Source organism: Oculina patagonica, chromosome 12 (genome assembly GCF_052425735.1).
Source record: "Oculina patagonica isolate OP01 chromosome 12, crgOcupat, whole genome shotgun sequence".
NCBI classification, from domain to species: Eukaryota; Metazoa; Cnidaria; class Anthozoa; order Scleractinia; family Oculinidae; genus Oculina; species Oculina patagonica.
The window spans coordinates 17,921,100-17,938,126 of NC_135769.1; the positions used below are offsets into that span (position 1 = coordinate 17,921,100).

The 17,027-nt window shown below is 38.6% G+C and overlaps 2 protein-coding genes across 2 annotated transcripts; both read left to right on the top strand.

Moving 5' to 3' along the window:
* The first annotated feature begins 802 nt into the window (after positions 1-802).
* Positions 803-3,047, top strand: LOC144632424 (uncharacterized). The gene has a single exon (XM_078491075.1). The coding sequence runs from the start codon at positions 942-944 to the stop codon at positions 2,565-2,567; it is 1,626 nt and encodes a 541-aa protein (XP_078347201.1). The 5' UTR covers positions 803-941; the 3' UTR covers positions 2,568-3,047.
* Positions 3,048-7,415: 4,368 nt separating this feature from the next.
* LOC144632598 (uncharacterized) lies at positions 7,416-10,224 on the top strand. The gene has a single exon (XM_078491278.1). It carries the CDS (start codon positions 7,696-7,698, stop codon positions 9,457-9,459), a length of 1,764 nt encoding a protein of 587 aa, XP_078347404.1. The 5' UTR covers positions 7,416-7,695; the 3' UTR covers positions 9,460-10,224.
* The last annotated feature ends 6,803 nt before the right edge of the window (positions 10,225-17,027 follow it).

The window sequence follows — 17,027 nt, forward strand, 5'->3', positions numbered from 1 at the left end:
AAAGAAAATATGGTTAACAGCTAGAAAATTCCACATGTTACATCATATGGTGTCTATGAGTTGTTTTGACTGTTCTAAAGCATTGGAACTGTATTTAACCGATTATTTTTAATTTAGTGAACGACGTTGCCCTATCCCATCCCTAAACCCCACCCCCCCCCCCCCCTGAAGTTGGAATACACTGACAGAGGTGTCAGGGTCAACCAGCCGTGTTTTTATGTATACAGTGTACAGGGGTTTTTAAAAATAATTGAGTATACAGTATTTTGGGCCTTTTATGGCTATAGAGTACACTGTGTTTTTCCACATTTTGGTATTTTTCATGATTTTGAGGGGAAGTTTTGAATATACTGGGTACATGCACCTGTACATGTTTTCACCTATATTAGTATTCCATATCATTACCATGACAGTTGATTTGGTCTTAATTAGCATAGACTTTTATGATATTATTTCTCCGTTCCAGTTGAAAAATCGTGAAAATCAAACAGTGTTCCTCACCTCTTCAAACAACCCCCTTTTTCATCAAAAATTCTCGGTCGCGTGTCGTTTATAGTGTTTGAAAATGCGATGAAACCGGCTGTCTCTCTTGTTTGATTTATTTTAAGTAAAACGTCAAAACAAGCAGCATACTAAAAACAGTTTTTCGATGAATAATAACAAAGATAATTTTTGAGTCTGAATAGGATAAGCCACAATTATTTCCTTAATAGCATGTGACGTAAACAGACTGACCCGACTGACAAAAGAAGGGTTAAACCCCATAATATAAAGGGGTAAAAACCACATGTCAAACGAAAGTTATGCGGAAATTCGGAAAACAGCACAGAAAGAGTCAGTTTATCATCTGCAGATCGTCACTTAGTTGCGTCCTCAAGTCCGTCATTAACTAACTAAACTGCTGTGTTTTAACCATTTGTTCCACTGATCTCCGATTAACAATGAGTAGCAGAACACTGATAGAGGTGTTTGGTCATATCGTGTTCAGGTTAACAAGAAACGTGACAGGGCACTACAACCCAGAAGAACCTGAATTTACGACAGAGTCTTTTGGTTACGATCCTCTACAAAGCACAGGTCGAGAATGGTATTATCTTCCTGTTGATGAGCTTATATATCAAGAATACAGCGACAGAGAAATCACAAGTTTAAACTATCCAGTGGCTGACAGTCTTAATGTAAGGGTTATAAACGCGTGTTCTCCAGAGAACGAAGAAACACAGGAAGTCGATCAGCAAGATGAAGATAGAGCAATGGCTTGGAAGCGATTCAGACCATCCGCTCTCCGTACGGTTTGTAAATCAATGTACATTGGAGCTTTGATTTCACTACTTACTGCCACCATCATAGGTTCAGTATACATGTTGATCTCCTACCTATCTTTTAAAACTATAACTAACTGTGAATTTTACCCAAAGAAGTCCATTCCAGTAAACGTGCAATGGATGAGATCAATTTCCGCTGTGATTTCTAATGCTTTTATTTACACTTGGTTCTTTACATGTACCTTTTTCCTATTTCGCCCATTTCAGTTAATGGGAGTGAAAAGAAAACTGATCCTGGCTGCTTGCCTTGTATATTTCTTGGACACATGTTACCGTGTTGCTCTGCAAGCCCTGGGAATATCTCATTCCAAGCTTTCTGTTTTGCAAAAGATTCCCGCTAACGTTTTGTTTGTAATAAGTATATGTTGGCAAGCCTATCTTCTAACGAATCATTTCCGTATGGGACGGACAAGGAGGCAGCAGATGAATTTGTTCTTACAAATGACAGTTCCCATTTGTTCTGTAATAATTCTTGCCGTTTCTGCGGCCTCTATAATTTACCCAGCGTATAACAAACAAAGTAAGGAAGGCAAAATGCGCCTGGTAATCGCACTCTTCGCTCCTCTCATTGGAGTCGTGCTCAAAGTCATCTCGCGAATTTTTGTCCAGCGGTTATGGAACATTACTCATCCGGCATATTCCTATGTCCTATTAGCGCCGCTGTATTGTACCTCAGCGGTTATGTTCCGAGTTTTACAAGCAGATCTTGACAGTTTGCAATCCATCGCTATTCTAGGAATAATTCACGGCGCTACGGAAGTCATAGAACGAAGCACCATGGTAGTGATCGATCACATTTTTCACGTGATTTGGAAAAGAACATCAGCTCCTTGGGGAAGTTTTCGCACTCCTCGCCGCGAGAGACTGATGGCTGATATCGCTATCATGAGCATGTTGTTTGAATCGATTGCTGTAGTGTCAGTTAACGGTTTTTTATACTTGTATCAATTCATTTACCTACAAAACGATTCCCTTTTAAAGTTACTACAGTCTTTTGCCATTCATACTTTAGTTCAGCTGGTGATTGAGTGGTTTTTCACCAGCGTGTCTCTAGCGATCGAGACTCGCTATCAGAATATGGCTGTCATGGCTGTTTGGCGAAGAAGATGGCAAAGACATATTTTAGTGGCAATGGTAACCGTTTTGCCAGTTGGTGTATGGACTAGCGGAAATCTTTTAGTATTGTTACACGGGCGTTTTAAAGAGCCCTCATACCAACCTTGTAAAATACCGTTTACATAAGTTTAGATGCTGATCTCCAGTCGGGGGAACTAGTGCCAGTTGATGGTGACATCACTTCTCCGAGAAGTGACTGAGCCTGCGGTTTTCGTCCCAGAAGTTGCTGAGCAACATGACGTATTTATACGCGTGACGGCTTTCGGAGTACTCGTGAGCGCTCGCGCAAGTTTTTGATTGGATGAAATAATTCGGAAATTCTTCGAGTGCTTTAACGAAGATTTGCCAAAACTGGCACTTGCTCCCCCGACTGTCTTAAAAATATTGCGCTTTGCAAGCAAGTTGCCCCATGTAGTGAAGACGTGATCCGCGAATGTCTCAGCTGGTTGTCATAATGTTGCTTGATTCTGAATGAAGTGATGAGAAATGCAAATAACCGTATAAGCACTATTGAGCCCCCAATCTCTAAACCCCACCTCTCAAATTAGCCACCCGTCTAGACTAGTTCAACTATTTTGTAAGCTCGCACTCTATATAAACCCAAACCATTCCATAGTAAATCGTAACAGAGAAGCCACAAGCACGGATTGTCCAGCGTATAACAGTCTTGATATAAGGGTTATAGACGCGTTTTCGCTGGAGGAAATTGACAAACACAGGATGATCAACAAGATGAAGATAGAGCAATGGCTTGGAAACTTTTCAGACCATCCGCTCTTTGTAAATCAATGTACATTGGAGCTTTGATTTCAATACCAGCTGCCATTATCATAGCTTCAGTATACACGTTCCTGTCTTTTGTCTGTTATAAAACTATAAACAACTGTGAATTTCGCCAGAAGAAGACAATTCCGTTTAAACTACAATGGATCAGATCAATTTCTCGTGTGATCTCTTGTGCTTTTCTGTACGCTTGGTTTTTTGAATGTGTACTATTTGTTTCTGGTTTGTTGCGTTGTGTATTTCTTGGATTCACTTAATCGTGTGGCTTTACAAGCTCTAGGAATATCTCATTCCAAGCTGACTACTTTGCAAACGCTTCCACTTAACGTTCTGTTAACTATCAGTTTCTGCATCCAAGCCTATATTTTAACAAATCACTTCCGGCTCTCAACAAGGAGACAGCGAGTGACTTTATTCTTACAATTAATAGTTCCCGTCTATTTTGGCATATTTCTTTCCATTCCTTTAGCCACTTTAATTTACTGACCCAGCGTATAACAAACAAAATAAAGAAAGAAAACTGCTAATCGCACTTTTTGCTTCTCTGGTTGGAGTCGTACTCAAATTTAACGAATTTTTGTTCCGCGGTTATGGAACATTACCCATCCGGGATATTCCTATGTCCTATTAGCGCCGTTGTACTGTGCCTCAGCGGTTATGTTTCGAGTTTTACAAGCAGATCTGGACAGTTTGCAATCCATCGCTATTCTTGGAATAGTTCACGGCGCTGCAGAAGTCATAGAGCGAAGCACTATGGTTGTGATTGATTAAATTTGTCACGTGATTTGGAAAAGAACATCAGCTCCTTGGGGAAGTTTTCGTACTCCTCGCCGTGAGAGACAAATGGCTGATATCTCTATCATGAGCATGTTGTTTGAATCAACAGCTATAGTGTCTGTTAACGCTGTTTTGTACTTATACCAATTTATTTACTTACAAAACGGTTCCCTTTTAAATCTGCTTCAGTCTTTTGCCATTTACACCTTTGTTCCATTGGTGATTGAATGGCTTTTTAACAGCGTGTCCATTACAATCGAGACTCGCTATCAGAATATGGCTGTCATGACTGTTTGGCGAAGAAGATGGAAAAGACACATTTTAGTGGCAATTGTAACTGTGGTGTTAGGAGCAATATGGAGTAGCGGACCTCTTTTGTTAATTGCACATGAGCGCTTCAAAGAGTCCCCAAATCAGCCTTGTAAAATGCCGTTTACTTAAGAATAAGTCGTGCCCTATATATAGATTTGGGTTTTTGCTTTACCACATAACATTAAATTCCGGCGGAGAGTGCTGGTGTATGCATTATTTTTATCAGTTTTGTGAACTCCTTAAATATTTTTCAGCACAGTTAACAACACAGAATACTATTTTGCTAAACGTCGAATTGGATTAAAATGTTGGCATTGGCTTTTAAAAAAACTACATTTAATAGGACGTTTCAACTGTTGTTGCATAATTCCTCAGCTAAAAAATGTAAATGGCCAACGGCCGTCCCTGGTGTTATATGAAGAATTTTTTTTAAAAAAATACACTAATTGTGATAATGAATGTTCTAAGGAAAGAATTTTAAATTTTTAACAAGGGCTATTTACAATAAAGTCAGTAATAATTGTCGACATTTTCTTAGTGGCAAGTAATAAGTTTTTATTCAATGTTGCTATGGCTTATACATGCCCTTTAATGTGTTTTTTAAGCCTGCTTGTTGTGCTGCCGATGTAAACAATAGGAATCTCTTTATATTAAATCTTAAAAACGATTTCTTGGAAGCCTCTTCACTTATTTTCCCCTTAGGTTTCTTCAGAAGTTCGAAATGGAACGAATAGGTTTATGTGCGACTTATTGAAGCCTTTATCATCAACTTACCTGAACCACTGTTTGGGTGGATGGAAAGTTTAACATAATTTATGACCAGACTGGCTAATATGGCGCTGACTAAAAAAACGAACAACATATCATTTACTGCGCTCTGGGTAAGTCCATTGCCCCATTATTCCCGAATTAGATAATTAGTTTGCAGGAACTTAAAAGCGAAACATAACAAACAGGAACTCATATCGATAAGCAAGCTCATTAGGTATGGGGTAATCCCTCTATTAATATCAAGAAGTCATACTGATCACCTCATCATCTGATATGCTGATTCAGCTAACTTCAGTAACTTTCTCTGAAACTCTATTGACTCTATTGCTAACTGCAACGGCAAGTTTCAGAAGCAATCAGATACGTAATTAGTTTTACTAAGTCATACCTTATGACCTGATTCAACTAATCACTGGCGTGACTTAATTCTGTTAAACCTCTACTGCCTACTTTGATGACAAAGTTGGAGGAGGCAGCGTGGTCGAGTTTTAAGAGCGCTGGACTCGGAATCCGGAGGTCGCGGGATCGAATCCCGTTCTGTCCCGGATAGAGCGTTTCGAAAGCGATCAGATAATTAGTATTCAGGAAGTCATACATAATCACCTGATTCAACTAATCGCTGGCGTGACTTAATTCCGTTGAACCTCTACTAAATTCCACAACAAAGTTTCGAAAGCAATCAGATAATTAGTATTCAGGTACCTTATTATAGGAAGTTAACGCTTGTGTTAACTAAGGTATTTGAAATTAACGGGACTTAAATTAACGCGAATTGAAGGAAAAATTACTTCCCAATAAAGGAAATTAACGTAAAAGAGGGGATAAAATTTCAAAATGAAGGAAATTAACGCGACGAACACAATGTTGGGACAACAGAAACAATTTTATTTCAACACAAGGCCAGGAATAAACCTCTCTTAAACTATAGTTTGAATTACTATACATGTACTTCAATAATGTTCCATCATGGACACATGTACAACGCAAGGTGCCGGACTCTTCTAAAACGATTATTTGATCAACTTGAAACCTAATTTTACGTTTGCCGTAAACAGGTAAACGCTGCACCACGACTAAACAGCCGAATTACTTTCACTTATCAAACGCTAAGTAAAGCATTTAATTTTATACTACTTGTATCTGTACATGTATACAAGTATCTGTTACCTCAGAAAGCGTAGACAATCACGCCATACCTTCAAGTCAATCCGCCATGATTGCTTCAGGCGTGTCACACTGTTTGCAATGTCCTTGAAATTGTCAGGGACTGTTTGTCCGTTTACCCGCGAGTTTACCACGAAGACGGTAGAATATTACTTTCATAGGAAACGACGAGTACACATATAGCTGACAAATTAACCACAGAGATAAACATCGCCAAAAACCCTGCTCCACCTCACGTTTCCATCGAGCACCTCGTGTGAAGGTGACATCAAAAAATGAATAATTAAGAGAAAGTTTTAAATTTAAATCAATAATATTTGCATACCAGCAAAATGATCTTAGAGGCGCGCACCTCTAAAAACATTTTGCGAACGTTCGCCCTCTACTAATAATTCTGACAGAAATATCTCTTGTAGCTTCTTGTTCAACGTGTCTATATATACCTAGGGACGGTTCGAGTTTGACTTCTAATATCGGTTTCAATCAATATGCAAAAATGGTCCTCAAAATTGTTGAGATGACATGAATCAGTTATTCGGCTAAAAGTTAGAATGTGTTCCCACAGGGGGTGCAGGCTCACGCTTTGACAACTCGGTCAAAATGGCGGTGTCAAAATAAGGATTTGTATCAAAAATTTATTTCGAAAGAAAATATGGTTAACAGCTAGAAAAATCCACATGTTACATCATATGGTGTCTATGATATGTTTTGACTGTTCTAAAGCATTGAAACTGTATTTTACCGATTATTTTTAATTTAATGAACGACGTTGCCCTATCCCATCCCCCTGAAGTTGGAGTACACTGACAGAGGTGTCAGGGTCGGCCAGCCGGGCTTTTATATATACGGTGTACAAGGGGATTTTAAGTTGGGTATTCAGTATTTTAATGCTAAAATTGGGCCTTTTATGGCTATAGAGTATACTGTGTTTTCCACATTTTGGTATTTTGCACGATTTTGAGGGGAAATTTTGGATATACTAGGTACATGCAGCTGTACATGTTTTCAGGTATATTGGTATTCCATATCATTAACACGACGGTTGATGATTGGATCTTAATTAGCATAGACTTTTATGATATTATTTCTCTGTTCCAGTTGAGAAATCATCAAAATTAAACACTGTTTCCTCACGTTTTGAAACAACCCCCTTTTGATTAAAAATTCTCGGCCGCGTGTCGTATCCGTCGTCAACTCTCTTTATAGTGTTTGAAAATGCGATGAAACCGGCTGTCTCTCTTGTTTGATTTATTTTAAGTAAAACGACAAAACAAGCAGCATACTAAAAACAGTTTTTCGATGAATAATAACAAAGATTACTTTTTGAGTCTGAATAGGATAAGCCACAATTATTTCCTAAATAGCATGTGACGTAAACAGACACCCGACTGACAAAAGAAGGGTTAAACCCCATAAAGGGGTAAAACCCACATGTCAAACGAAAGTTATGCGGAAATTCGGAAAACAGCACGGAAAAAGTCAGTTTATCACCTGCAGATCGTCACTTAGTTGCGTCCTCAAGTCCGTCATTAACTTACTAAACTGCTGTGTTTTAACCATTTGTTCCACTGATCTCCGATTAACAATGAGTAGCAGAACACTGATAGAGGTGTTTGGTCATATCGTGTTCAGGTTAACAAGAAACGTGACAGGGCACTACAACCCAGAAGAACCTGAATTCACGACAGAGTCTTTTGGCTACGATCCTCTACAAAGCACAGGTCGAGAATGGTATTATCTTCCTGTTGATGAGCTTATATATCAAGAATACAGCGACAGAGAAATCACAAGTTTAAACTATCCAGTGGCTGACAGTCTTAATGTAAGGGTTATAAACGCGTGTTCTCCAGAGAACGAAGAAACACAGGAAGTCGATCAGCAAGATGAAGATAGAGCAATGGCTTGGAAGCGATTCAGACCATCCGCTCTCCGTACGGTTTGTAAATCAATGTACATTGGAGCTTTGATTTCACTACTTACTGCCACCATCATAGGTTCAGTATACATGTTGATCTCCTACCTATCTTTTAAAACTATAACTAACTGTGAATTTAACCCAAAGAAGTCCATTCCAGTAAACGTGCAATGGATGAGATCAATTTCCGCTGTGATTTCTAATGCTTTTATTTACACTTGGTTCTTTACATGTACCTTTTTCCTATTTCGCCCATTTCAGTTAATGGGAGTGAAAAGAAAACTGATCCTGGCTGCTTGCCTTGTATATTTCTTGGACACATGTTACCGTGTCGCTCTGCAAGCCCTGGGAATATCTCATTCCAAGCTTTCTGTTTTGCAAAAGATTCCCGCTAACGTTTTGTTTGTAATAAGTATATGTTGGCAAGCCTATCTTCTAACGAATCATTTCCGTATGGGACGGACGAGGAGGCAGCAGATGAATTTGTTCTTACAAATGACAGTTCCCATTTGTTCTGTAATAATTCTTGCCGTTTCTGCGGCCTCTATAATTTACCCAGCGTATAACAAACAAAGTAAGGAAGGCAAAATGCGCCTGGTAATCGCACTCTTCGCTCCTCTCATTGGAGTCGTGCTCAAAGTCATCTCGCGAATTTTTGTCCAGCGGTTATGGAACATTACTCATCCGGCATATTCCTATGTCCTATTAGCGCCGCTGTATTGTACCTCAGCGGTTATGTTCCGAGTTTTACAAGCAGATCTTGACAGTTTGCAATCCATCGCTATTCTAGGAATAATTCACGGCGCTACGGAAGTCATAGAACGAAGCACCATGGTAGTGATCGATCACATTTTTCACGTGATTTGGAAAAGAACATCAGCTCCTTGGGGAAGTTTTCGCACTCCTCGCCGCGAGAGACTGATGGCTGATATCGCTATCATGAGCATGTTGTTTGAATCGATTGCTGTAGTGTCAGTTAACGGTTTTTTATACTTGTATCAATTCATTTACCTACAAAACGATTCCCTTTTAAAGTTACTACAGTCTTTTGCCATTCATACTTTAGTTCAGCTGATGATTGAGTGGTTTTTCACCAGCGTGTCTCTAGCGATCGAGACTCGCTATCAGAATATGGCTGTCATGGCTGTTTGGCGAAGAAGATGGCAAAGACATATTTTAGTGGCAATGGTAACCGTTTTGCCAGTTGGTGTATGGACTAGCGGAAATCTTTTAGTATTGTTACACGGGCGTTTTAAAGAGCCCTCATACCAACCTTGTAAAATACCGTTTACATAAGTTTAGATGCTGATCTCCAGTCGGGGGAACTAGTGCCAGTTGATGGTGACATCACTTCTCCGAGAAGTGACTGAGCCTGCGGTTTTCGTCCCAGAAGTTGCTGAGCAACATGACGTATTTATACGCGTGACGGCTTTCGGAGTACTCGTGAGCGCTCGCGCAAGTTTTTGATTGGATGAAATAATTCGGAAATTCTTCGAGTGCTTTAACGAAGATTTGCCAAAACTGGCACTTGCTCCCCCGACTGTCTTAAAAATATTGCGCTTTGCAAGCAAGTTGCCCCATGAAGTGAAGACGTGATCCGCGAATGTCTCAGCTGGTTGTCATAATGTTGCTTGATTCTGAATGAAGTGATGAGAAATGCAAATAACCGTATAAGCACTATTGAGCCCCCAATCTCTAAACCCCACCTCTCAAATTAGCCACCCGTCTAGACTAGTTCAACTATTTTGTAAGCTCGCACTCTATATAAACCCAACCCATTCCATAGTAAATCGTAACAGAGAAGCCACAAGCACGGATTGTCCAGCGTATAACAGTCTTGATATAAGGGTTATAGACGCGTTTTCGCTGGAGGAAATTGACGAAACACAGGATGATCAACAAGATGAAGATAGAGCAATGGCTTGGAAACTTTTCAGACCATCCGCTCTTTGTAAATCAATGTACATTGGAGCTTTGATTTCAATACCAGCTGCCATTATCATAGCTTCAGTATACACGTTCCTGTCTTTTGTCTGTTATAAAACTATAAACAACTGTGAATTTCGCCAGAAGAAGACAATTCCGTTTAAACTACAATGGATCAGATCAATTTCTCGTGTGATCTCTTGTGCTTTTCTGTACGCTTGGTTTTTTGAATGTGTACTATTTGTTTCTGGTTTGTTGCGTTGTGTATTTCTTGGATTCACTTAATCGTGTGGCTTTACAAGCTCTAGGAATATCTCATTCCAAGCTGACTACTTTGCAAACGCTTCCACTTAACGTTCTGTTAACTATCAGTATCTGCATCCAAGCCTATATTTTAACAAATTACTTCCGGCTCTCAACAAGGAGACAGCGAGTGACTTTATTCTTACAATTAATAGTTCCCGTCTATTTTGGCATATTTCTTTCCATTCCTTTAGCCACTTTAATTTACTGACCCAGCGTATAACAAACAAAATAAAGAAAGAAAACTGCTAATCGCACTTTTTGCTTCTCTGGTTGGAGTCGTACTCAAATTTAACGAATTTTTGTTCCGCGGTTATGGAACATTACCCATCCGGGATATTCCTATGTCCTATTAGCGCCGTTGTACTGTGCCTCAGCGGTTATGTTTCGAGTTTTACAAGCAGATCTTGACAGTTTGCAATCCATCGCTATTCTTGGAATAGTTCACGGCGCTGCAGAAGTCATAGAGCGAAGCACTATGGTTGTGATTGATTAAATTTGTCACGTGATTTGGAAAAGAACATCAGCTCCTTGGGGAAGTTTTCGTACTCCTCGCCGTGAGAGACAAATGGCTGATATCTCTATCATGAGCATGTTGTTTGAATCAACAGCTATAGTGTCTGTTAACGCTGTTTTGTACTTATACCAATTTATTTACTTACAAAACGGTTCCCTTTTAAATCTGCTTCAGTCTTTTGCCATTTACACCTTTGTTCCATTGGTGATTGAATGGCTTTTTAACAGCGTGTCCATTACAATCGAGACTCGCTATCAGAATATGGCTGTCGTGACTGTTTGGCGAAGAAGATGGAAAAGACACATTTTAGTGGCAATTGTAACTGTGGTGTTAGGAGCAATATGGAGTAGCGGACCTCTTTTGTTAATTGCAGATGAGCGCTTCAAAGAGTCCCCAAATCAGCCTTGTAAAATGCCGTTTACTTAAGAATAAGTCGTGCCCTATATATAGATTTGGGTTTTTGCTTTACCACATAACATTAAATTCCGGCGGAGAGTGCTGGTGTATGCATTATTTTTATCAGTTTTGTGAACTCCTTAAATATTTTTCAGCACAGTTAACAACACAGAATACTATTTTGCTAAAAGTCGAATTGGATTAAAATGTTGGCATTGGCTTTTAAAAAAACTACATTTAATAGGACGTTTCAACTGTTGTTGCATAATTCCTCAGCTAAAAAATGTAAATGGCAACGGCCGTCCCTGGTGTTATATGAAGAATTTTTTTAAAAAAAATACACTAATAATGAATGTTCTAAGGAAAGAATTTTAAATTTTTAACAAGGGCTATTTACAATAAAGTCAGTAATAATTGTCGACATTTTCTTAGTGGCAAGTAATAAGTCTTTATTCAATGTTGCTATGGCTTATACATGCCCTTTAATGTGTGTTTTAAGCCTGCTTGTTGTGCTGCCGATGTAAACAATAGGAATCTCTTTATATTAAATCTTAAAAACGATTTCTTGGAAGCCTCTTCACTTATTTTCCCCTTAGGTTTCTTCAGAAGTTCGAAATGGAACGAATAGGTTTATGTGCGACTTATTGAAGCCTTTATCATCAACTTACCTGAACCACTGTTTGGGTGGGTGGAAAGTTTAACATAATTTATGACCAGACTGGCTAATATGGCGCTGACTAAAAAAACGAACAACATATCATTTACTGCGCTCTGGGTAAGTCCATTGCCCCATTATTCCCGAATTAGATAATTAGTTTGCAGGAACTTAAAAGCGAAACATAACAAACAGGAACTCATATCGATAAGCAAGCTCATTAGGTATGGGGTAATCCCTCTATTAATATCAAGAAGTCATACTGATCACCTCATCATCTGATATGCTGATTCAGCTAACTTCAGTAACTTTCTCTGAAACTCTATTGACTCTATTGCTAACTGCAACGGCAAGTTTCAGAAGCAATCAGATACGTAATTAGTTTTACTAAGTCATACCTTATGACCTGATTCAACTAATCACTGGCGTGACTTAATTCTGTTAAACCTCTACTGCCTACTTTGATGACAAAGTTGGAGGAGGCAGCGTGGTCGAGTTTTAAGAGCGCTGGACTCGGAATCCGGAGGTCGCGGGATCGAATCCCGTTCTGTCCCGGATAGAGCGTTTCGAAAGCGATCAGATAATTTGTATTCAGGAAGTCATGCATAATCACCTGATTCAACTAATCGCTGGCGTGACTTAATTCCGTTGAACCTCTACTAAATTCCACAACAAATTTTCGAGAGCAATCAGATAATTAGTATTCAGGTACCGGAAGTTAACGCTTGTGTTAACTAAGGTATTTGAAATTAACGGGACTTAAATTAACGCGAATTGAAGGAAAAATTACTTCCCAATAAAGGAAATTAACGTAAAAGAGGGGATAAAATTTCAAAATGAAGGAAATTAACGCGACGAACACAATGTTGGGACAACAGAAACAATTTTATTTCAACACAAGGGGTAGCCTGCGTTGCAGACGAACAAAACCCCGGTATAGTCAGGACAACTCGGATTAATATTAATCCACGGATTATAATAATAATAGATTATAATAGGATTATTATAATCCAGTAATAGATTATTATAATCTAGTAATAGATTATTATAATCCAGTAATAGGTTATTATAATCCAGTAATAGATTAAGGCACGGCAAAAAATTGGAAGGATTAGATTATTATTAATATTATAATCCGGATTAATATTCCTTGAATGTTCGGATAACAGATATGTCTATTTGACTATCTGACAGATATGTAAATGACAAACACACCGCAGACTTGGGCCCGGGTCGCACTTGGGACAAAATCGGGACAAGTTTATTTTGATAACCAAAAAAATTGTCAGATTCCTGTCATCAGTTGACCACGCCAAGTGCGACCTACTTGTCCCTACGCGGACAAAAACTTGTCCACGGAGACAAATCTTCAAAGAAGCCGTCGTCCTGCCTCAACGCAGGACTTTTTACGAACAACAAACAAAAATTGTTTTTCTTGTGACAAAAGTGTCAATCAGTTCAGTGATCCTTAAAAAATTGTTCGCTTCACATTTTACTTTCTAGTCTGATGAATACGAATGTAAACTACTTGCATTTTATTGACGCCGGGCCCGGCATTTTAATCAATACTGTTTCAAGATGTATCGTCTTATCACGGATTATCTTGGTCCGGCTTCGCCATAGACTGTTTCAGCTTTACTTTGAAAAAGCTGAAAGTTGGTTTTAGAGAGACACTCTGTGTTCTAAAGGCAATGCTTCTTGCATTATTTTGATTGAGCGCTCTGTCTTTTTAGCTCGATGTTTAGGATTTTTTACCCTCCTTGTTCGTTGTGTTGCGTTGGCACCACATGATTCAAATATAGATTTGAAATCTTTCACGCACAAGTCTGTTGACTATCTTGCGTTTTGAATATGCCAGTATATGGTTCAGTTCAAAAGCTTTGGACTAAGATTGAGTTGTTGAGATTTATTATTAAGATTAATATTAATCCGATTAATATTAATCTTACATAAGATTAATATTAATCCTAATGGATTAAGGCACGGCACAAACCTCAGTAATAGATTATAATAATCTATTACCGGATTATAATAATCTATTACTGGATTATAATAATCTATTACTGGATTATAATAATCATTAGGATTAATATTAATCCGATTAATATTAATCTGAGTTGTCCTGTATAGTGCGTCTGCGAATAAGAGAACAAAAGCTTGTTCCGGCCCCCCGCGTGTTACCAGGGATTTCTATAATAACCTCTGATTGGCTTTTGAATAGGGCCGTTCTTTCGTGCGCCGTAATTGGTTGAGTGGATCTCGTAGTTACGCGTTCGATGAATACCAGATACCAGATACAGTAAAACGTGCTTGTCATATATTTGTGCCGTTCTGTATTGACTGTATTCATCCAATCTATTTCGCTTTTCACTTGTTTAGAAAGGGCACGATATGCTGTCAGTTGTATTGTTCGGAGGCGTTTAAAGTTGAGTAGAGCCATAAGACATTGGTCTGGCTTTCCGTTTGTATATTTTTCGCGGATATTTTGACACCTCTGTTTTACATTTGTCATATGTAATTACTATCGCGGTTAGTCTTGGAACATTCATATTTGCAAGATATTTTTTGAGCTTTTGAAATATTCCCTCTGGTCCTAAATTTTTCGTGAAGATGTGTACTACTTGCATTCTGCATTTGTAATGCCGGGTCCGGCTGTTTATTGTGTTGCAAGGTGTGTTGCTTCTCATCACGGATGACGGACGTTCGTTGTGTGACATTCTTTCACCACAAGACAAATGTAGATTATTTAACATTTATACCATGACCTTTTTGCTTGTCAGTTGTGTATGCTTCTTGTCGTTATCGTTGTTTTCTTTTTTTATGAGATAGTTCGAACCGGCTGCTTTTTTACCGCTTCAAACGCTAATTCTCACCGATCTGGTCCGATCTGCCGTGATCGCCGCCAAGTTTGTTTTGTATCTGGTCTTCGTCGAAAGCGTAACTATGGTTTCTCATCAGATGCACTCGACCAATTACGACGCACGAAAGAACGGCCCTATTCAAAAGCCAATCAGATGTTATTATAGAAATCCCTGGTAACACGCGGGGGGCCGGAACAAGCTTTTGTGCTCTGATTCGCAGACGCACTATACCGGGGTTTTGTTCGTCTGCAACGCAGGCTACACAAGGGGTTAAGCGAAGGGATCTGACCGCCTCGAATGATCTTCACAGTTTCATTGATACCGGCAGATTCCCACCCTGATAAAATAAGGCTTTTGCCTAGGAGTCAAGAACGTCTGAGCTGTATCGAGAAGTAAGGGCCAAAATAATGGAAATTAAGGTCATTGAAATTATCGGTCCACTTAATTAACGGTGCGGAAATTAACGTTAACAATAATTAACGCGACTTAAATTTTAACGCGAGTTTTTAAAATTCGCGTTAATTTCATGATGCGTTAATTTCCTATAATAAGGTAACTTCCACAACAAAGTTTCGAAAGAAAGCAATCAGATAATTAGTATTCAGGAAGTCATACATTTTCACCTGATTCACACTAATCGCTGGCGTGACTTCATTCCGTTGAACCCGTACTAGATAGATAGATGGATAAAAATTAAAATTAGAATTAAAATATATAAAATTACAATTCCTAGATTTACAATAAAAATTAGTTATTTAATTAATTACTGACTAGAACTGTTACTAAGTTGAATCTACTAGATCGATACATCGTTAATCTACTACTAACTGCGACATCAAGGTTTCGAAAGTAATCAGATAATTAGTATTCAGGAAGTCATACTTAAACACCTGATTCAACTAATCGCTGGCGTGACAGTGCCGTAGCAAGGGTAAAATAAGTGGGGGGCACACGAGCGCCGGAGGCGCGAGCCGCTAGGGGGGTTTGGGGGCATGCTCCCCCCGAAAATTTTGAAATCTAGAGGCTTGGAAATGCTAATTCCAGCGTTCTCTAAGAGCTATTTGTGATTTACGTATATCGCAAATTTGAGACATTTTTGAGACATTTTGACTTTTTTGCGACATTTTGAGACACTTTTTTCACATTGTTGTCACGATTTCTGATTTGTTTTAGTTTTTGGCTGTTTAATATTGTTGTGCATCTTCCTATGTACATTGAAAATAAAAAGAAGTACAAATGTTATTGTTTCAAACTTCTCGGGAGATTATATTTTATTTTCAACATTTTATACAGGTCTGTTTTTTACTTTTTGGGAAAAAAACTGGGGGGGCACGGGCCCCCCCGGCCCCTCCCCCTTGCTACGGCACTGTGGCGTGACTTAATTCCGTTATATATTAACCCGTACTAGATAGATAGATGGATAAAAATTAAAATTAGAATTAAAATATATAAAATTACAATTCCTAGATTTACAATAAAAATTAGTTATTTAATTAATTACTGACTAGAACTGTTACTAAGTTAATCTACTAGATCGATACATCGTTAATCTACTACTAACTGCGACATCAAGGTTTCGAAAGCAATCAGATAATTAGTATTCAGGAAGTCATTCATTATCACTTGATTCAACTAATCGCTGGCGTGATTTAATTCCGTTGAATCTCTAGAAGGAAGTAAGATGGTTGTGAAACTACGGGGAATTAGAATCATTTTGTTTAAAATAATATGAAAACTTCCTTTTCAATGGAAATTTGACTCCAAAATCCATGACAAATTGAAGTAGAACCCTAAAGAACTTTTTATTCTTATAAACTCTAGTAATCGATATGTTATCATTGATTTCACTTAGTCACTTGCTCCGGACTTTATCGACATAAGCCCTAAGTGGAGCCTAAAGGCTGGTCTCATAGATCGCCACGATCGTCTCTGTCGCTTCTGTCGTTTGCAATGTCTGAGGTGATTGGAGCAAGCAAACTTTTGAAGCGACAGAAGCGACAGAGACGATCGGGACGATCATATGAGAACCAGGCTTAACTAATCACAAGTGACAAAAAGCTATTCACTAAGACATAGGTGGCATAGCTTTCGAACGCAAATTTTAATCGCTCAGCTATAGCTAGTATGTTTTATCATCAGTTGGCCTCCGTACACGAAAAGACAAGAGTTGATCTGTTGAAAATTGAAGAGCAAAACTTTTCATAAG